We start from the raw sequence: 19,448 nt of genomic DNA, 5'->3' as shown, positions 1-19,448 counted from the left end.
TCTCCTCTCCAGCGCTTGTTCTGAAATGAGGAAAACATCTATATCTTCTGACAGGTCTCTGGTGTTGGCGAGGGACTCCTTATATTCCCTTCCTTGGCTTGTGTTTTAGGCGATCCCTTGTTACATGAATTGAAATGTATAAATCTAAATCTAACCCGGCCTTGTCTAGACTTTTTCCAGCAGTCACTTCAGTTCGCAAAGGAATAAAAAGACACTTGTGACCACGACTCAAAAGAATTCTTAACCCTGTGTTTGTGTTTGTGTGTGTGTGTGTGTGTGTGTGTGTCCAGGCTTGGCCTCAGTGGCTGGAATGTGTGAGCCAGAGAGGAGTTGCAGCATCAATGAAGACATCGGCCTCGGTTCTGCTTTCACCATTGCGCACGAGATCGGCCACAAGTGAGTTTTAATACTTTTAAGATCTGGATAGAAATATTAAATTTGACATCACATTCTGATGTAAATGACAAAGTCAATGTTCTTCACAGCAGACCAACCGATTCTTAAATATCCCCTCTAGTTTTTTGTTTTTTTTTAAGACTACAAATACTCAGGTTGTACAGATTTACTCCTGCTCTCTCCAACAGATTATGAATTGTCAAATATTTTTGTTCATAAGCTTTTGACTGCCGGACAGAAGGTTCCTATTGTCAAGTGTTGCAGGGTTTCAGGTTTTCGTGTCACACTTGTTTAAGTTTTGTCATAGAGAAATGATTTCCCTCCCATAAAGTTGGGATGTCGCAAATCCTACTTGTACGTGTTTAAGACCGATTTTGTAAGAACTCAAGAGAATCTGAAATTAATGAAAAAGTTTTCAGCAATTTGCATGAGGTGAAATTAAAAGAATGAAGGTGATAAATAGTCAGGATGTGCTCCAACTCATCAGCAAGACTGTGACTAAAAGATATGTAAGATAAATCCTCCCATGGAGTAAAGATGTTAGTGGTGGTGGTGGTGGTGGCGGCGGCTGATGACTCTGCTGAGACTGAAGAGGATGCAAACATACAGTGGGCAACTGTGCAAAGATCAACATCATAATAGAGGTCGATGTTTGGGTATTATGGTGGCATGAATGAACCAAAGGCGCAGACAGAATCGTATTGAAAGAGCTGCAGGATGACAGGTGAACATTGAAGGTGCGTTGCTATGCTATTGGATGGATATGACGTGAAACAAACAGCTGATATATATTACATACTGCAATCCCTCGCGTATTTGTGCTTCAAGATGCACGGCCTCACTACATTGCGGATTTTTGATAGGTAGTCCGAGACTCATGGAACGCAGCGCATGAAATTTTCACTACCCTGACATGAAAAAGATGAAACATCACTGGCAGATGAATGTTTTTATATCCTATTACCTCTGAATGTCTTAGTTTGCTGATTTCTGATAGTACACTTGAAGCTACGTGGTAAGAGGCTTTAGCGAGATTGACTAGAGACTCTCAGTCTCCTTATGAAATGTATTTTTTGTCCATGTCTTAGGAGGTCAAAGTCATCTTTTTCAAAAATTTTGTGGAGTCTATAGTTATTAGATTCATGACTTGGTTGAGTCCAACTCCTTCGACTCAAGTCCACAACTCTTACAAATGGGATTCGTTCGTTCGCTTCTTAAAACCTTTTAATCACTTTGACGACTGTGTGCTGTAATAATCACTCTTAAACAAACATTTCTTACTACTTGAGTTTGCCAGACCTTCATGTAGCCCCTGCAGATGTCTTGAACTGTATCTCCACATATTTCCTCATGCAAATGTCAGTGTTCACATACCTCTGGCTCTCTTTTCCTGAATATAAAGCAAAATAATGATGATGTATTAGTCTACGTATCCCTCTCCAGAGAGTTCAGCAAGATGGCGATTTCCTTTATTATGTCTCGTGTCTGCTTCTGTTGTGGGGCTGTTGTAAAAATAGTCTCTGCTTCTGGAGGATGTATAAAAAAACCCACTCCAGCGGGGTTTCAGCCGGACTGATTTATTTCCAGAGTAGGGTAAAATGTCATAAACGCCAGCTTTAGAAAAACAGGTTCAGGCTGTGCGATGTGGTCGGGTTTGTTATATACATTAGACCTGATATGTGCTCCTGGACTGTGAGGAAAAGTAAGCTTTGACATCTTGCTGTAACATGAGATTTTCTCTTAAATGCTACCCAGACAGATAAGTTTTTCAAATAAATTGTTAAAATGATGAATTTTCATCTCTCAGTGTGAAATAAGTTGTTGAGCAGCTTTCATAACAAGAGGAGCTGTTCAGGTTTCTGTTCTGTGGTGCAGCGATTGATCCTCAGGATCCCGGCTTTGCTTTGGTCGCCGCTGACTGGCGACCTGCTGAGACCTGCAGGATGTGATTGACAGGCCGGCATCAGAGTGGTGATTAGAACTTTTTCATTCCTGCAAAGCCCCAGACAGGGCTTCACCCCTGACCCCTGGCTCTCCTCAACACAGCTGTTTCAGAGTTCGATCTTTACAACCACTTAGGTCCACATCCTCCAGCCAGCAACCTGGATCTCCATCTAAACGGTGTAGTTAAAAAAAGGGAGGTCACTTTCAGACCAATGGTTACTTATGCCCAACTTTGTGTGTTTCAGTTTCGGGATGAACCATGATGGGATTGGGAATTCCTGTGGCACCAAAGGCCACGAGACAGCCAAACTGATGGCCGCTCACATCACGGCCAACACCAACCCTTTCTCCTGGTCGGCCTGCAGCAAAGACTACATCACCAGCTTTCTCGAGTAAGTGAATGATGATGGTGTGTCTCTGCAGTGGAGAGGAAGGTGCATGCCTATTATCCTTGCAGCCGCCTGGCTTTACAACCATCTGCCGCTGACTGGCTCTTGTGGTGACCCGCTAGGCTGCCTTGTATGCAAGTCCTTCCCCACTTAGTCATATCCATTTCATCACCAAGACTCTCGCCAGACCTCCTTGTGGTTGCGTATGATAAGTGAGTGCCTTCCTCCCTTGCATCCTTGCACCACAGGGTGGGTGATGTTTGAGCTCATGTGGTCCTCCATGGTGATGTCTAGGCAAGCTGCCTTCAACCAAAGTTCCACTGTTTTGCGGATAAGTCATAGAAGACAAAAACCCTGAAGTGCCCAAATAAACTGAGGAGTAAAGTGGTGGCGTTTGGCGGAATGAGGGATGAGTCCTGCCAGCTTGGCATGGTGAAAAAATCTTACACAGGTTTCTCAGTTAGAGGCCAGACAAAACATCTGGAGCTGGTCTTCATAGTCTGGCAGCGATATCTGATTTGTTCCTGTAGTCATAACAGGACTGCATGAACTAAATGCCTCTACCATCCTCACAGGTAATGGGTACATTGAGTTGAAACTGCTTTTAGAGGAGGTGTCCCAATGAATCAAGAGGATTGAGGAATGCTTGGACAATCCAGATGATCCCAGACAGCATCCCTGGATCAGATTAGACATGGAATCCACCACTTTAATATTTCACTGTTTCCCCATAGACTCTGCCCTGGGCAGGCCACTGGTCATTGCTTGTGTAGTCTGATCAGACTACAAACATGCTACGATTTTATTTACCTTTCTTCAAACATGAACGAGGTCAAGGCGTCCTTGTCTTTGTAGCTCCCAAATCTTTCTTGCTTACTTGCTTGCTTGTTACTTGCACACAATGACAGGATGGCTGTAAACTATGGCAAAGAGTGATGTTGACTCTTTAAACATGTGGAAGAGTTTTTCACAAGAACCAAATTTTACAAGACAACCAGAAATAACATGCCAGATTCGGCTCTGAATGAGTCACAGTCCTGTTAAAGTTGCTCTAATCAATATCTTTATAATAAAAATGGCTGAAATTACTATGTATTACGAAGAACCCACAGAGAATTATCATCCAACTCTGCCATTCCAATCCAATCCACAAGTTTTAAGTGAAAAAACAACTATGCACTGAGTGCCCTGCACCAAATGACAGCGCCTGGTGCACTTAGTGGAACATTAAGCTGCAAAATAAGTCAAATACAGTATGTCCCTCAGGAATGGGTGGACACCAAAAACAGAGTTGAAATCTGAGGCTTAGACTCCCCGGCTGGATAGAAAACATCTTCAAATAAATGCTAATATTGGTATGTATCTGTTTCCCGTGATGATAGCCAATGGTTTGACAACGCATTATTACTCCTTTATAAGGTACTCACAATTTGCTTGTAATGGCTCCAAAAAGTAAAAGCTATTGCAGGTGTAACTAGCCCCTAGCTAGATTTGCAAAGCAGCTGCTATCATTTATCAGCTAACTCAAAGAAGATGAAAACATCTCAAAATTGGGAGAGACAGAGGACAAGATGAACGTCCAGGTAAAGGAAATTAAAAAGATAGTTTTTATCACGTTATTCCACATCCTCAAAGTTCATACTGGACTCATACCCTATCTAGAAATCACACACTGGGACATTGTTGGTTTGGTTGCTTTTCATTCCACTAACATCTTTGTGTAAAATGGTCCAGAGTGGGTACTTATAAATGGGTCGGGTCACATTGACCTCTAGGTGAGTCTGAGAAAGAATCACTTCAATGCAACAGGTTGGTCACTCCATGCTCATTAGAGACCAAAATTTGTGCAGAAGAAGCATCACTAAGATGTGCACTCTAGATGTTAACCCTAATATGCAACCTTGTGATGTAGTATTTGATGCAAGCGTTAACCATTGGAGACTAAATAGACCAAGACTGGCTTATCCCTTCAAAGGGGGACAGTTGTTGGAGCAGAGAAATTTTCTCCTGCAATACCATAACATGCCACTAGGGGCAAACCTGGCTGAGTTGCATCTTTGCTTCCTTGCTAAAATAAAACATGTTTGTGTATTTGTGTTCGGTTAGTGAGGTCGCTGCTGTCAGGCGATGTTTCCAGCTGAAAGGGTTAGTGAGCAGCTCCTGTGACAGAGATGACGGCTCTCTACCGGGACACAAAGAGCTGCTTCTCTGGTCCATCGTCATTTTTGGCTTGAGTGACCAAAGCCAACCTAAAATTGAGACAAAGCTGTTTTGCTTGTTTTATAAGCAGAGTCAACTATTGTTTAGTCTTCATTATACCCCTATTTGCATCATCTGTTGCTTGACTTATTTCTTTTCATTTTGGTTTTATTGCCTGTAGCTTTTTCTTATAAAAGTGTTTTGTCTGTAAACTCCAATCATCCCCCCTTTCTCTCCCTCAATCAGAGTTTTGGATATTACACATGCTTCTCCAAGCCAAGTAAACAGCTTTGGCTGTGTTGTTGGCCTGGATTCACCGTCTTGCAAAAGCAATATGTGGTGTTTTTCTTGGGTTTTTAGGAATGGTTTATGAGTGCACTTACAGTTCAGTCATAGTTTATTCTCAAAAGTCTGTATTTCAGTTTGATGCAAAAGTTATATGGCACACGGTCTGAAATTATTACATTATCACAGTCCACAAATTTGGTGTTAAACTTGTGTCTTCGGATAACTGTTGTGTCCTCACACCAGACTTAACATCTTTATGGTTCGTATCCACATCACTGATGCGCTTTACTTATTAGAGGATATTTCCTCTCAGAACAAAGAATTTGGCTGATTCCACTGGACAGGAAGCTTTTGCGATGATCTTAAATAATAGTCTGTGTACCATGTTTACACTTTGAGAATTTCGTGTCTCCATAAATCAATAAATACTGAAGCACAGTTTGTCTTTGTTTGTCTTTATGTGATGAGGTGGAATCAGAGCCAAGAAGCAGGATTATTCCCTTTAGTAACAAGGAACAGTGGATGGAGAGTTCAAGAATGACAGGAAAAAGAGGCAGAAAGGCAGGGAGGAAGAGGTTTCTCTTCTCGAACAATTTAAAAGTAATTTTTCCATGTTGAATAAAGTAATAAACAATTTCTTAATCTCAATCTGGCTCTGCAGCAAAATGTTAAGGATTCCATCCTGACCAACCAACTAACAAACACAATGGAGAGAAGAGTCCGGCCGGCCAGTCCAGTACAAACCTCCCCGTAAAATGGCAAAATTTGACCAATTTATTAATCAACAAATCAAATTGACGTGCTAGCTGTGAGACAGAGTGGCTTCTCACTCCATTTTCCTGTCTCTGAAGCTAAGCTAAGTTAAGCTAAATTGACTGCTTTCCGTAGATTCAAAAGAGTTGCTCCGAATTCCAGTTATTTAGACGTGAAATTTTGCTCTTAAATGTACAGATATTCAATCCTCAAATATCCTCAAATTTACCATTTACTTCTTATTTTCTAGCAACTCTTTTTGGCTGTGTTCATACTCACCTGTACATCCTGTAGATATGTTATACGGTGGTATTAATATTCTCTTCTAGCCTAACTGTTGGCAAGACAGGAAATATATTTATTCACCAAAATCTGGTACAATTATACTACTATGGTAATCTACTGGTTAACAACTAGTTGTAAATTAATGAGAATGTACAAGCTAACCAACACTTACAGTGAAACCACAGTAACAGTGACAGTTCTGGCTGGTTTTCGTAGAGTCGGTAAACTTGTTAAGGTTTCTTTGTATTTTCGGCTCTAAATATAATGTTATGATGTCCGATGTGTCTGAATATTGTTTCGTGATCCTCGCCGCCATTTTTGATCAATGCTAACGGTACAACCCAACAATGACACAGCTACTGCTACTGCTTTTGAGTCAACTCAAGCTTCGAGGAACACATTTTAGTTGAATGCCATTTCTACACTTTGAAATAGCATAATGGAAAAATACAATCTGGTTGCGACGGTGCATTCAGGTGATGTTTAAATCTTTTGCTCTGGGTTTCGTTGCACGCTGGCCCACTTTTCCTTTCGAGGCATGGGAAGCATTTTGCAGCTGCAGCATCTGGAAAGACCTCAGTCTTGTAGTAAATAGTTGTTGCCTTGAGAGAAACCTCTGAGTCAGGGAGAAAGAGGGGAGGTAGAGATTAAAATGAAATACATGTGTTTGTTTATTGGCGCTTGTCTCGCGTACGATTCCAACGTCTTACGTGTTGGAAAAAGGTCAGCCGAGTGTCCTCAGGCATCTCGATGTAGAATAAACAGACACCCCAGCAAAGAATGAGCTCCTTAAATCAAGCGCTTTTATTTTTTAGCTACTAGAATACAAGAAAGCTGTATGAAATGTGTGCGCACACACATGTGGATCTGACAAAACAGACTAAACATCATCTCGGGGCTGGATGTATGACCCACAGCTCGGTCCAGATTGTTCCCCCCCTCTTTCCCTGCTCTGTTATTTTATTGGCTCCTCTGTGGATTCAGTCTAAGCAGTGACATTCAGAATAGCAGAGCACAGAGCCATAATCAGAGAGGGCCAGTCGAAGACGGATCAGCCCTCTTTGCCTCTGGTAGAACGTCTCTTCTTCTGCTTCAGCCCTCCCTTTGATGAGGACCTGTTGATGTGTGATATCAACATTAACCACATGTCATTTGAGATGTCTGACAAGCCTCCTGCAGCGGCAGATAGCTGCTACAATTAAAGTCAAACACCACTAGTCGAGTCAAGAGACTTTAATTATACAATCTTGGCATTTCTACCTCTGCCATCAGCAAAGCGTAGAAAGGCTCCTTTGTGTAAGAAACAATCCTATTGTGGGTTTGTTTTTTTGACAGCTCAGGTCGGGGGACGTGTCTGGACAATGAACCTCTGAAACGAGACTTCCTATACCCAACAGTGGCCCCGGGGCAGGTGTACGATGCAGACGAGCAGTGTCGTTTCCAATATGGAGCCTCCTCACGCCAATGCAAATATGGGGTAAGAAACCAGCATCTTTCTCATCATCGTCTTTCTCTGCCTCTCCAAGGGTTCCCAATCCCATTTTTTTAAACCGGAGCCGGAATATTTCCAGAATCCAGATCGTTCTCCAATGTGTTCTACATCTGATGGGTGCTCTTTTTTTGTTCGAGAGTTTCAGTTTTCGAGAGAATCAGAAATCGAGTAACTGACCCTTTCCCACGACGATGGAATTAAACGTTCATTCAGAAGATTATCCAGATCTCAACCAAAATCTAAATGACTGTTCCTCAGGTCATACCCTTCTGCCCCCACAAATTTAATCAATACATATTCCTAACTTTCTGAGTAATCCTAAAAGACATACTAGTGAAGTACGTCTTCCTTTGCGGAGGTAAAAATGAACTGAACTGGTAACATAAGCCCCATTTCCATCCGTACAGTTACAGCGTGTTCTTCCCTCACAGGGATAATAACAGTTTATATTTCCTGGATTAGATTAAAGGGGGTAAACATGCGAGGAGGGTAATTGTAAGATAATTGCTTTATTACTGTCGCAGCCAGAAGTGGATCAGGGGTGTCTTTCCACAAGTTGCCTTGTACTGCTTTTTAATTTTCATCTCGGAACTTCCTAGATAAATAAATAAAAACCTGAAGCCAACGTTCCCCTCATCCGATTTGAACCCATCCAAAATCTGAGTAATGAGAAAACCTCAATACCCAAAACGACGCAGGCAGCAAAAGACAAGGACCAACCACGATTCTTCAAAGATTTAATTAACAAGGACGCGATACTGATTTGGATTACTTACATATTTGGGCACACTACCGCCAAAAAAGGGAACAAGATTAGCTGAGATCACAGAGTTATTTCATTTCATTGAAAGAAATATCTGACAGCAGATTATAACAGGCCCCAAATCAAGCCCTGTCATTTTGGCTCCTAAGCTCATAATTGTGGTTTTAGATCAGCATAAAAGATGTTTATGAGTGCATGGCATTCAAGTGCTGAGTCAACAGAGCTTTATTAGACTTTTTGATCTGACAATCAGATCTATTTCATAAGGTCGTCTGTGAAAACGATGCCCTCTGCGAAAGCTTGCAGGACAGAGGTGACCGCAGATGTAAGTGGATGAAAGAACGAATGAAAGGAAGAGTCTGGTTTCTAGAGGCCCAGATGTGACCTTATGGCCTCCTCAACAGTTGGATGAAGATTTTTTACACTCCAAAGAGAAGTGATGGGGAAGGATGGGAAGTTTAGCCAGACTACATCAAAGTTTATCTCTAGAAGCCCGATAAATAATATCATTTACTGGTTTTAATATTTCACTGGCAAAATACGTTGTAAGATAACAAAATGATTGGTTGTATTTTCTGCAGGGGAAAACTAAAATTCTGCCAACAAATCTACCCCAGTTTCATCCTCAGGACAGGATGTAAATTCACCAGCACTCATGACCTGGGGTGTCCTGTTCAACCGGCTCGAACTGTGATGAGAAGCAGCGGTTCTCAGCCGGGGAGCGTGGGCCATACAGAGGGTTGGACGTTAGTTCAAAAGCGTAGTTCTGCTTCAAAATTAGGTTTATTTTTCATACTTTTACCCAATTGTTGAACACAGGGGCATCAGGACGTAAATTGTAAATGGGTACCTCCTGTTTCTGCAGTCTGTTGACTCTTCTTTTTGTTTCTAGATTGAATAGTTTGGCTCAATTGACTGGGGAAATATTTATCCTGGTGCATTTTAGAGTTAAGACTCTTGAAATAGTTATACAATAAGTTACGATCACATCTAAAAGACAGAACAATCATACATTCTATTTATGGGGCTACTTTGATGATTCAATGAATGGGTAATTTAGTCTGGATATTATTATTGTTTGTCTTGATGTTGGAAAAATGTTAAATAAGGCAGAATTACTTAATCTTATGTGGTTTTTACACCAAATTACATCAGAATCCAACAAATTTTCAAGATATCTTGGTAGCAAGAGCACTATTAAACGAACATGATCACCTGACCTCCAACAACTCTCATTGGCTACATGTAACAAAGGGGAAGTAGCTCTCTTTTCAATTGGACTCCTCACAAATCAACCCAAACTATGTATACTGCTTTGTATTTATGGGTCATTACCAGGAGAGGTTGTAAACCATTAATGTGGAGCAACAGCAATATTTCACCCAATGTGGGCTGGTGACACCTTCAGAACCCACAAGGGTATCACAGACATTAAAACCCAGCGTGAGTCCGAGTCAAAGGTGGGAACGGCAACAGACGTCAACGGAGGAAGTCGGGGGTAATTTACAGCGCTAACATGGATCCAATGAGTGCTTCCACTTCACACAGATGAGCCACGTGAGTGGAAGTGGCGGCTACGAAAAACAAACCAGCGAGGCTCTCTCCGAGTGGCCCCAACCGCCTTGTTCTCTCGTAGCGTAAATCCGTCAGGCCCACATCCATGTTCGTTAAGACCCCGGTCGGCGACCTTTCAGCTGGGCCGAGATAGTGAATGGAGCAACGGGGGCACCTTATTGAAACCAGCTGGCTACCAGAGAGTGGCAGTTTGCTGCTTTATTTAATCTGGATAGACTCAGGAAGCTGCGGGGCCGTGGCATATTTACTGACCCCCCGGGGGTCAGAATCTATCCTCGGGATCATAACTCTTCTTCATGGGCCTGCTCTTCTGCCGTACACAATCGTCCCGTAAAAGCCTTTGAAGACGAGACGGGAGGTGACCTGGTTCAGTTTAATGGGAAATCTAATGCAAGGTTGCGCCAAGCTGCGCTTGTAACGTGTTCACTTTGGGCTTTTATTTATTTGGGGACAACTTAGTGCTGTCTACCGACTATCTCTGTCTCAAACACTCTCTCCCTTCCTTCAATAATCTAAATGGATTCTCCTCATGTTCTAGACCAAGGAGGAGAAGACAGATGTGTTTATTCAGAACACTCCGTAATACGAAGGATATTTGTCAGGCTTAAAGTTGTGTTAATCTAAGACTTGGGAGGCCTGTTGCTCACTTCTCATTTCCCCGAAGAAGCAGAAATTGGATTTCTTCAACTGATGTCACGGTCCCGTGTGGTCGTGAGGTGAACGTGAGCAAACGTTAGTCACGCTGTTGATCTAGCTGACTCTTCATTTCTCATAAGAGAACGCTAACAGCACCCGATGACCTTTGGCGTATTGCTCAAGATGCATCGTGATCCAAAGCACATGGGCTCCTGAAGGGCTCTCCACTTCTGATTTGATCTGGAATCATCCAGATTTATGGATGAATTTCCATGCTGTTTGTGTTTCTCTCACAGCTGTCAGAGACGAGGTGAAAACACTACAAGGGGAAGGACACTGATAAATCTTTCTCGTTCTTGCTCAGCGATATGTTCCCTCATTCTGCTGAATTGATTTATTCTGACCAACTTGCTTTTGCCTTCTTTCCTAGGAAGTGTGTAGAGAGCTCTGGTGCCTTAGCAAAAGCAACCGCTGTGTAACGAACAGTATTCCAGCTGCAGAGGGGACGCTGTGCCAGACCAGCAGCATTGACAAAGGGGTAAGTCGTTGAATGTACCTCCTGTGATTGATGAACGAGTTAGAAGGATGCTCAGAACACATCCGACAAATTAAGGTAATCCTTAATATAGTTAAAATTACAGTCGTCCCTCGAGATACGAGTTCAATCCATTCAATCCATCTTTTTAATCCATTCCAGTCTTGTAAAAAAGCCCCAAACCCCTAAATTATATAAAAATATATTTTATCAACCAATAGACATGCAGACATTACCTGTGTATAATTAATTTTACTGTATATAAGGAATGAAAAGAAACACAAAAGTCAGGAGAACACACGAGATCCGGTCTCATTGATGTTGTATCCATCCACCAACATGTGGTAAAGAACGAGATTTGGTCTGTCTCTCAATGATAATGGATCCACATCATTGTGTTCTGCCGTAGAACCCTTCCATTAACTTAGCAGTAGTCGATTTTGTGCCATCCTTCAAACAGTCCAACAGCCAATGGTAAAAATTCACTTCATGATATGGGTAGATCTAAGCAAGGAAATCAGTTTTCTGTCAATCTGTAATTGCTCTCATAATTAGTTCTTGTTGGTTTGACTTCAGTGCCCCCCCCCCCCACACACACACACCTCAGCCTGAACAGGTGGTGAGAACCACCTTGCATCTGGTTGCTCATTAAGAAAGATTAGCATTCTGCGCTGCATTCATGCAGTGGGCTCTAGCACTCACACGCGTTCACACACACATGTAAGCAGGCCGGGCTTCAGGGCATCAACCGGCCGTTGATGCCAGCCAGGTTAGGGGAGACAGTTTTAACACGGATTACGGCCGCCATTGTCACCAGATGGTCCGAGGTCTAAAAGAGAAGAATGGGAGAGTGTCATGAGCTGTCACCCGTGATTACCATTAGCTCAGTGGAGCCTTTGAGGTTCGGGGCCCACGGGCAGGGTCCTGAACAACACAGGGGGCCCCAGGTTGAGCCTGGGAGGCTTTGAAACAGCTTTGGAGCAGCTTTCGGAGAGCCAGGGGCATACCCCGTCTGCCCCTGTTGGGGACAGCTTCAAAGGAATATGAATGTCAGCCATTTCTCACCCAGCATGCGATGGAGAGAGGCCCTTACAACAAGAGAGAGGGGGGAGGGACATGAGGGGAGACCAGAGAAAGGGGGGAGACAGATAACTGACCAATAGGCAAGAGTATTTTGTGCTTTTAGACTCACGGATAAATAATCCCAAATATTTCTACCTGACACTTTTTCGTATCCCATCCCTACTTGGAGTGTCTCAGGACTCGATTGAGGTCGGTGTCCCAACATAGCCCTCACCTTGACCGTGTCCGTCTCTGTGGGTTGCTAACCCACTGACATAGAGACTTGTAATCCCATCTACGCTCTGGAACTCCAAGGCTCTTAGCATCAGTCAGATCCGTGATGCCTTACGCAAACGAGGGTTCTCTCACCAGGAAAGTACACTTCAAACTCATGAGCATTTAGTTTCTTTCATTGTTCGAGTAGGGCTGGATCCATCAGAAAACAGAAGAGTCCAAGGCCCCATACTTGATGCCTACCTGTAAACTTTAAAAGAGTTTAAAAGCATTCTATTTTTTTTTTTAAATGCAAAAATAAATCATGGCTCTGCTTCTCGAGATTCAGTGGTTCCCTCTTTGGGACAAACTCTTCCAGCCTTTTTTCACGGTAATCCATCAGCTAGTTTGAGCATAAAATTACACTCTTTCCTGGCTCGTGCCACATCCTTCCACCGAATTTCACGGAATAGCGTCCCACAGTTTTTCTGTAATCCTGCTGACAAACCGACCAACCAATGGGCACAGGTGAAAACATAACCTCCTCGGCGGAGGTAAAAATAAACCTCAATGAGGAGGAAACCTGGACAGCAATAACAAAATGGAAAATGGCAGGTAAGAGAGAAGGAATAACAGGCCTAATGTGGAAATGAAATTATAGGGTGAGTAATAGTGTAATCACGAGTTAGTCTGTGAGTGTTTTTAAAGCCAAACAGACGAGAGAGAAAGTGTTAAAGCGAACTTCATCACTCAGGTTCTGTATAGTCTACATCTCACTACACACAGATGCACGACATTCATATCGAGCTTCTCGCTGTTTGAAACCTGTAAAAACTGACATTTAACTTTGGCAATAAGTCTGGTCGCGAGTCTGGGTTCAAGTCAAGACTGCAAATCTGTCAGTTTAAAGAAATAATAACCAACGTTCCCTCCCTCCCTTCTTGTTGGACAGTGGTGCTACCAGGGGGAGTGCGTCGCCTTTGGTACCTGGCCTCAGAGCTCGGACGGAGGCTGGGGGCCCTGGTCGACGTGGGGGGAGTGCAGCAGGACCTGTGGGGGTGGTGTATCCTCCTCCATGAGGCACTGTGACAGCCCAGCGTAAGTAGGCAAAGTAAGCCACAGCAAGCTGAACACACACATCCAGGTACTGCCTACAGGTGTGTGTTTGTGTGACCGTGTGCATGCGTGTGGTCGTTGGATGTGTGCAATTTCTAATTCGATACACAAAGTTTTAGCCCTCTCCTTTTGTCACGAACGTCCGAACTAAAATTAGAAGTGTACCCCAACTCGTCGTCTCAGGAAACAAAATCTACCATCTATAAGAGGTGTTGCTTTGCTGCGTCAAAGAGAATGAACGCCCGAATTTGCAGCTAACATTAGCTAATGATATCCACCATGAGGCGGTGGTGACACCAGGCTAACCGCCTGCCTGGATTGAACTGATTAGAGGTTCTTAAGTTGTTTCTCCTTTCAAAGGCGTCTCAAGGTTGTCCTGGACTGAGGTAGGCCTCACGCTGTTGGAGATGGACTGAGGTAGCATGTGTAATCAGTTAGGACACTCTTGACAGGAGATTATGCTGCTTTGTAGTTTCTTTAAGGCTTCTCATGTGTCCTTTACTGGACAAGACTTCGTCCACCGCATTTCCATCTGGCAAGGTAACGTTTAGGATCTTTATCTTTCCTCCGGCGTTGCATTCCTTTGTTGTGGAAGCTAGATATAACGTCACAGACGTCACAGGAAGACACGAGTCAGGGTGAAACAGAGGGAAGGGGGGAAGGAAAAAAGGGAAAGGAGGGAAGGGGAGAAGACATGATGTGGAACACCTGTGTAAGGTGATCCTGTGGCTGAGGCACAGGCGCAAAGAGGAAGGAGAATATCCTCCAAAGCGCTCATTACAGAAGTCGGTTTAGCTACTTTCTGCAAAGATGTGGAGGTAGTCACGGAGGAGAGGGAGGCCGATGGAGAGGACAAAAAAAAAAGAAAGGGAAAAACAAATCCATTATAGAATGGTTTTGAGGTTACAAGACTCACCCCTGAATCTAAATGGCATGTCACACTCAAGAGCAGCTTGGATTTCGTGAATGAATCATCCACACACACACACACACACACACACACTTCGTCTCCCGGGGAGGCCGACTTCGTGACCTGCCCTCGGCGAACCCTTCCTACTGCACTCACAACAGCAAGACGTTTTATCTGCGTTTTAATTGTAATTTATCGATGCACCGTCTTGAAGATGTCCTCTCACTCTTCACCTCCCACTCATCCACCTCTCCTGTGTCTCTCAGCCCATCTGGAGGAGGAAAGTACTGTCTCGGAGAAAGGAAACGTTACAGATCCTGTAACACCGACGTGAGTTGCTTCATTTCTTTTCGCCTCCTTGTTTTACTCATAAGTGCACTTGGAACCTAAACTGTCCTCTTTGATGGATGCTCCGCTCTGGCTCATGGGGAGATAGTTGGTCCGCTGAGGCGTTCTGACCCGGGATGGATTTAGTCTGTCACAGCAACCTCCTGTTAGCGGAGGCTTTATAAGGAGCACGCTAGCTAGAAGCAACACGCCGCCTCTAAGCTTGTCCTGGAACGCAGGACTCCATTCCCCCGCGGGTTTATTTGTGTCATGTCACTTAATAATTCACGTATTCTTCACGACATGTCACCAGACTCAGCGATGATGACAGTTCAGGGTGTATTCCATGAAAAGAAATTCTCATTGCTCTTTTTTTTTTTTTTTTTTTTTATAAAAGGTCTGGAGTGCAGCTTTAAGCAAATATTTAACATGGCTGCGAGTTGAGATTTCTGTTCAAATATTTCTAGGTGGGCTTTTTTTTTTTTTTTTTTCACAAGGTGAAAATTGAAATGGTTATGGCCCTGGTGGACGTTTAACCGCAAGTCTTAAAAATAACAGCTGAAGCAAGCACTGAGTGTTTTCATTGGAAAACAAACAACATCCCTAACCGCTATTTCATCACACTGACCACACCTTGTCCAGGGAAATGTGTGTGTGTGAGTGTGTGCTCCATCTGGACTCACACACACACACATACACCTACACACACACACACGCACACACACACACGCACGAATTGATGTTTATATCTCAGCTATTTTAACGCTGATCAGCGGTCAGATATATTTTTTTGTCAACGCCGCCCCCCTCCCTTCCTGTTGCTACTACGTCCATCCCGTGGGAGGTTTATATATATATATATCACATGGCGGCTACGATTAGCATTAGCTTCAGAAGGATTCTGATTGGTTGCCGCCCTTTGAGGCTGGCACAGTCATGGGGTCAGATGTGTATTTTATTTAAAAGCTATTTCGTTATGTCATTTTGATCACCTGTAGTCAAACCTGTTGAACAAACACTTCCTGAATCCAGTTGTTATCAGACATACTGATGTCATAGTTGACTATTTTCTGATATTTTAGAGGCGAAATCATTAATAGATTGTTTGAAAATGTGATCAACGGGTTAATGAATAATTAAAACAATCCCGGTAATGTGATTCAGGAAGTTTTTTCTCCCTTTACAGTCGTGCTGGGACATTTAAACCTCATTCGGTCCCGTGTTGTCATGTCCTCACACACTTGTAACAATATTATTCTGTCTCTTCTGGCTCAATCTGCATGTTTGATGTTCGGATTTAAAGCTGCCATATTGGAAAAACACTTAAGTGGAAATGAAAGTGTGTCCTCCTCCCCTACGGTTCGCTCCATCATGGAACTCTTTCAGGATGTCAAACACAACTTTGACCTAAGGGTTTTTATTTTACCCAGGAGAGAAGGTTTTGGGGTTTCAGAGGACCTTTTCACACCAATAAAGTGTTCTTTCCACTTTTTACCTTCTCTTATTGGAGCAGCGGCCACAACATACGAAAACAAAGCGATCACTTCTCATTCTGGACGAACAAAAGTCTGTTTTTTCTGTCTGAAAATAAAACATGACGTCGTCTGCAGACCACTTTTTAATTATGATGTTCTCTATGCAAATCAAAGAAATAATCATTGCGGGTGATTCATTGCAACAGCATGCTAGCTTCAGGATCTTAAAAGGCCGTTCATGTGTGTTTCCAAGATTTAGCTCTTTTAAATTGATTTTTCAAACCATTTTTGAATCTATGCCACACATTTGTGGATTCATGGTTGTCCAGTCATCCCAGTTATTTCCACTGATCTACACATAGCGTGATCATGACAAACATAATAACCCATTTTTAGTTAAAATATCTGCTTTTTAAAAAAAAATCTGCCACAAGGATGAAGGTTTGAAATAGAAATAATAAATTCAAATTTAAATGCTTGAAGTTGATTGGAAACTAACTCATGTTAGGAGCAACAGTTTCCAGGCGCCATTAAATATAAATAAAATACGTAAAGGGTTATATTTTAGGGTGATATTTGTGTGTGATTTATTGCAGTGAAAAGACAAGGATAAAGAAAATAAAAGGGAAGGAAACCTATGTTTAATACTTCAACCAGACTTTTAACACATTTCCAAACCTTTTTTTTTAAAAAGGAGCCCTGATTTGTAATAAACGAACTGCTTTAGTGCTTTAAAAACACAATGTATGAAACATTTACTGCTTTTCGCAGGCCTGCCCTTCGGGATCGCGGGACTTCCGTGAGAAGCAGTGTGCTGATTTTGACAACATGCCTTTCCGTGGGAAGTACTACAACTGGAAGCCTTACACCGGGGGTGAGTTCAGGACCGGGTGGGGCTGCGAGGCGTAATTATCACAGGATTTGATTTTCATGCATTTATTTATTCAGATTTTTCAAATCAAGCGTTTCCCACCAAAGAAACAACGATTCTTATCTTAACTGGATCAGCTTTTATCCGACCGAGTCTGAATGGGTGGAAGTGCTATTGTCCCGTATTGGCAGGAGTACAGGCCTTGTGCCCCCCCCCCCCCGCCCCTCCATCCCTGAACTTCTACTTACAATGTCAGATTATGGAAAATATACACTTAAATAACAGGAGGAAAAAGTGATAAAAGTTCAAAGCATGTAAACACAACTTTTATTTTGAGAGATGGAAGAGCTGAAGTTAGATCTGCTTTATCGCAGGGGTCTGTTTTGTCGAATACATCACCGCCTGACTGGTAGCGTTCTCCAGGCTTTTGGGGGGGGGGGGGGCTTAATGTAAAAACAGCAGATAGCCTGCATCGGGGTAATTGTTGTTGGCAGCCAGCGCCGTCTGTGATAGTGTCAGCGTAACGGTGACGTCAGGTTTGGAGTCCTACATCTGAGCCTCCGCGTGATTACGATTGTCAACAAGTGGGGAGGAGATCCCAGACCTGGCCCCCAGTCTCAGGACGACGTGAATGTTTGCTGCTCTCTGTGTGCTGTTTATCATTTATCTCCAAGTTACTCGTATTCACGTCACGTTGTGTGTTTTTCCCTGTGTGTGTGTGACCCAGGTGGTGTGAAGCCATGTGCGCTCAACTGCTTGGCGGAGGGATACAACTTTTACACGGAGCGTTCTCCTGCGGTCATAGACGGCACCCGATGTCAGGCCGACTCCCTGGACATCTGCATCAACGGAGAGTGTAAAGTAAGGAAGTTGTAGACCGACGTCACATGATAACAGCAGAGCAAATTCAAACATGACCTTTAATATAATTATTTATACTGTATATTAACGCAGATTCATATTATTTCGAGTCATGTCGTTCTCGATTATGTGTCGGTTTAATTTTTTTTAAAAATACAGGGGAGGAAAGTTCAAATCAAGTTTACGTCATTATTGTCACATGTGTGGTTTGGACTAAGAGAGAAGTTCATAGTTTTAATGATAAAAATCCCACAACAGGTAGTCAGAGATCAGACAAGGAAAGGAAGAAACAGGTAAAATCCAAGAAACGAACAAAAATCACGAGGAAATGGAGAATCCTGTAGAGTCGGACGAGTCTCTACAATCTGGACCCGACCTGAGGTCTGAGCAGAGCTTAAGTAGGTGGAGTCTGATTGGAGACGGGACTCAGGTGGCTGCATCAGGTGACAGGGATGAGTGGGAGTGGATTCAGGATAGTGAGGACAGAAGGTAAACCTGGAACTGGGGCTGTAAATATTTTACTCCCCTCTACGTTTGTCGGCCACAAATATTGGAATCATCAAATCACTAGTAAACTATTAAAAGAACATAATATCATGTTATTGTACGATAAATCAGAATAAAACATATAATATTAGCCCGTAGCAACCCCCGTGACCCACAATGAGGAAGAAGCAGCTGAAGACGAGACAGAGATGTTTTTTCTGCTCTATATTAAAAAATAAAATGTTATTGTTTGTCAGCTTAAAATAGATTCATATTGACCAAATATTATTTAAATAAATAAATGAATAAAGCTCAGTACAGAACTAGGAATGGTTATCCACAGTTTGAAACTAGTTTATCACATCGCTTTTTGACTTACGTCTCATCTCTAGGAAACGATTACCGATGTTAATCGATGACAACTCTTATACATTTCAAAATAGGCCCTTATTGTGGTAATTGATTGAATAAAAAAATAAATAAAAAGGATGGTTTGATGCATGATCTGGCACCGAGTCAAATTAAATTCACTGTTCCGATCGATTTGCTTGTCAAAAGCCCGTCAGACGCGATTAGAGAACTTGTTCGTCTGCCTGATGTAACGACATTATGAACGGTCTCCTCAATGAGCTCTCGCAGTCCGACCGATGGAGCGGAATTGCGGCTCGACTGGTTTGGTCTACATGAGCTGACCTGTCAGAGTTTCCTCACTCCTGTGCCAGTCTTTATCTCTGACAAACCACTTTGTAAGATAATGATTGTGTACGCGACTGCCAGAGCACAAAACCTGTCCAACAATCCCGCCTTTGAGTTCTTGATTGTCATCGAACGGCTTTTTGACTCTTATCAGGGCCCTGCAGCCTCCACCCGGG

The 19,448-nt window shown here is 42.9% G+C and overlaps 1 protein-coding gene across 2 annotated transcripts in view; it reads left to right on the top strand.

The window, feature by feature from the left end:
- The window catches only part of adamts6 (ADAM metallopeptidase with thrombospondin type 1 motif, 6), a 50,044-nt gene that overhangs the window by 12,815 nt on the left and 17,781 nt on the right, over window positions 1-19,448 (top strand). For both annotated transcript variants that reach the window (XM_068334694.1, XM_068334696.1), the window contains exons 9-16: window positions 291-396; window positions 2,586-2,732; window positions 7,590-7,731; window positions 11,151-11,258; window positions 13,483-13,628; window positions 14,823-14,886; window positions 17,130-17,232; window positions 17,957-18,090. In XM_068334694.1, coding sequence (XP_068190795.1) covers window positions 291-396; window positions 2,586-2,732; window positions 7,590-7,731; window positions 11,151-11,258; window positions 13,483-13,628; window positions 14,823-14,886; window positions 17,130-17,232; window positions 17,957-18,090 — 950 coding nt within the window. The remainder of the gene's footprint in view (window positions 1-290; window positions 397-2,585; window positions 2,733-7,589; window positions 7,732-11,150; window positions 11,259-13,482; window positions 13,629-14,822; window positions 14,887-17,129; window positions 17,233-17,956; window positions 18,091-19,448) is intronic.

Source organism: Antennarius striatus, chromosome 15, assembly GCF_040054535.1.
Source record: "Antennarius striatus isolate MH-2024 chromosome 15, ASM4005453v1, whole genome shotgun sequence".
Taxonomy (NCBI): domain Eukaryota; kingdom Metazoa; phylum Chordata; class Actinopteri; order Lophiiformes; family Antennariidae; genus Antennarius; species Antennarius striatus.
This window is presented reverse-complemented; position numbering and strand designations above follow the sequence as displayed.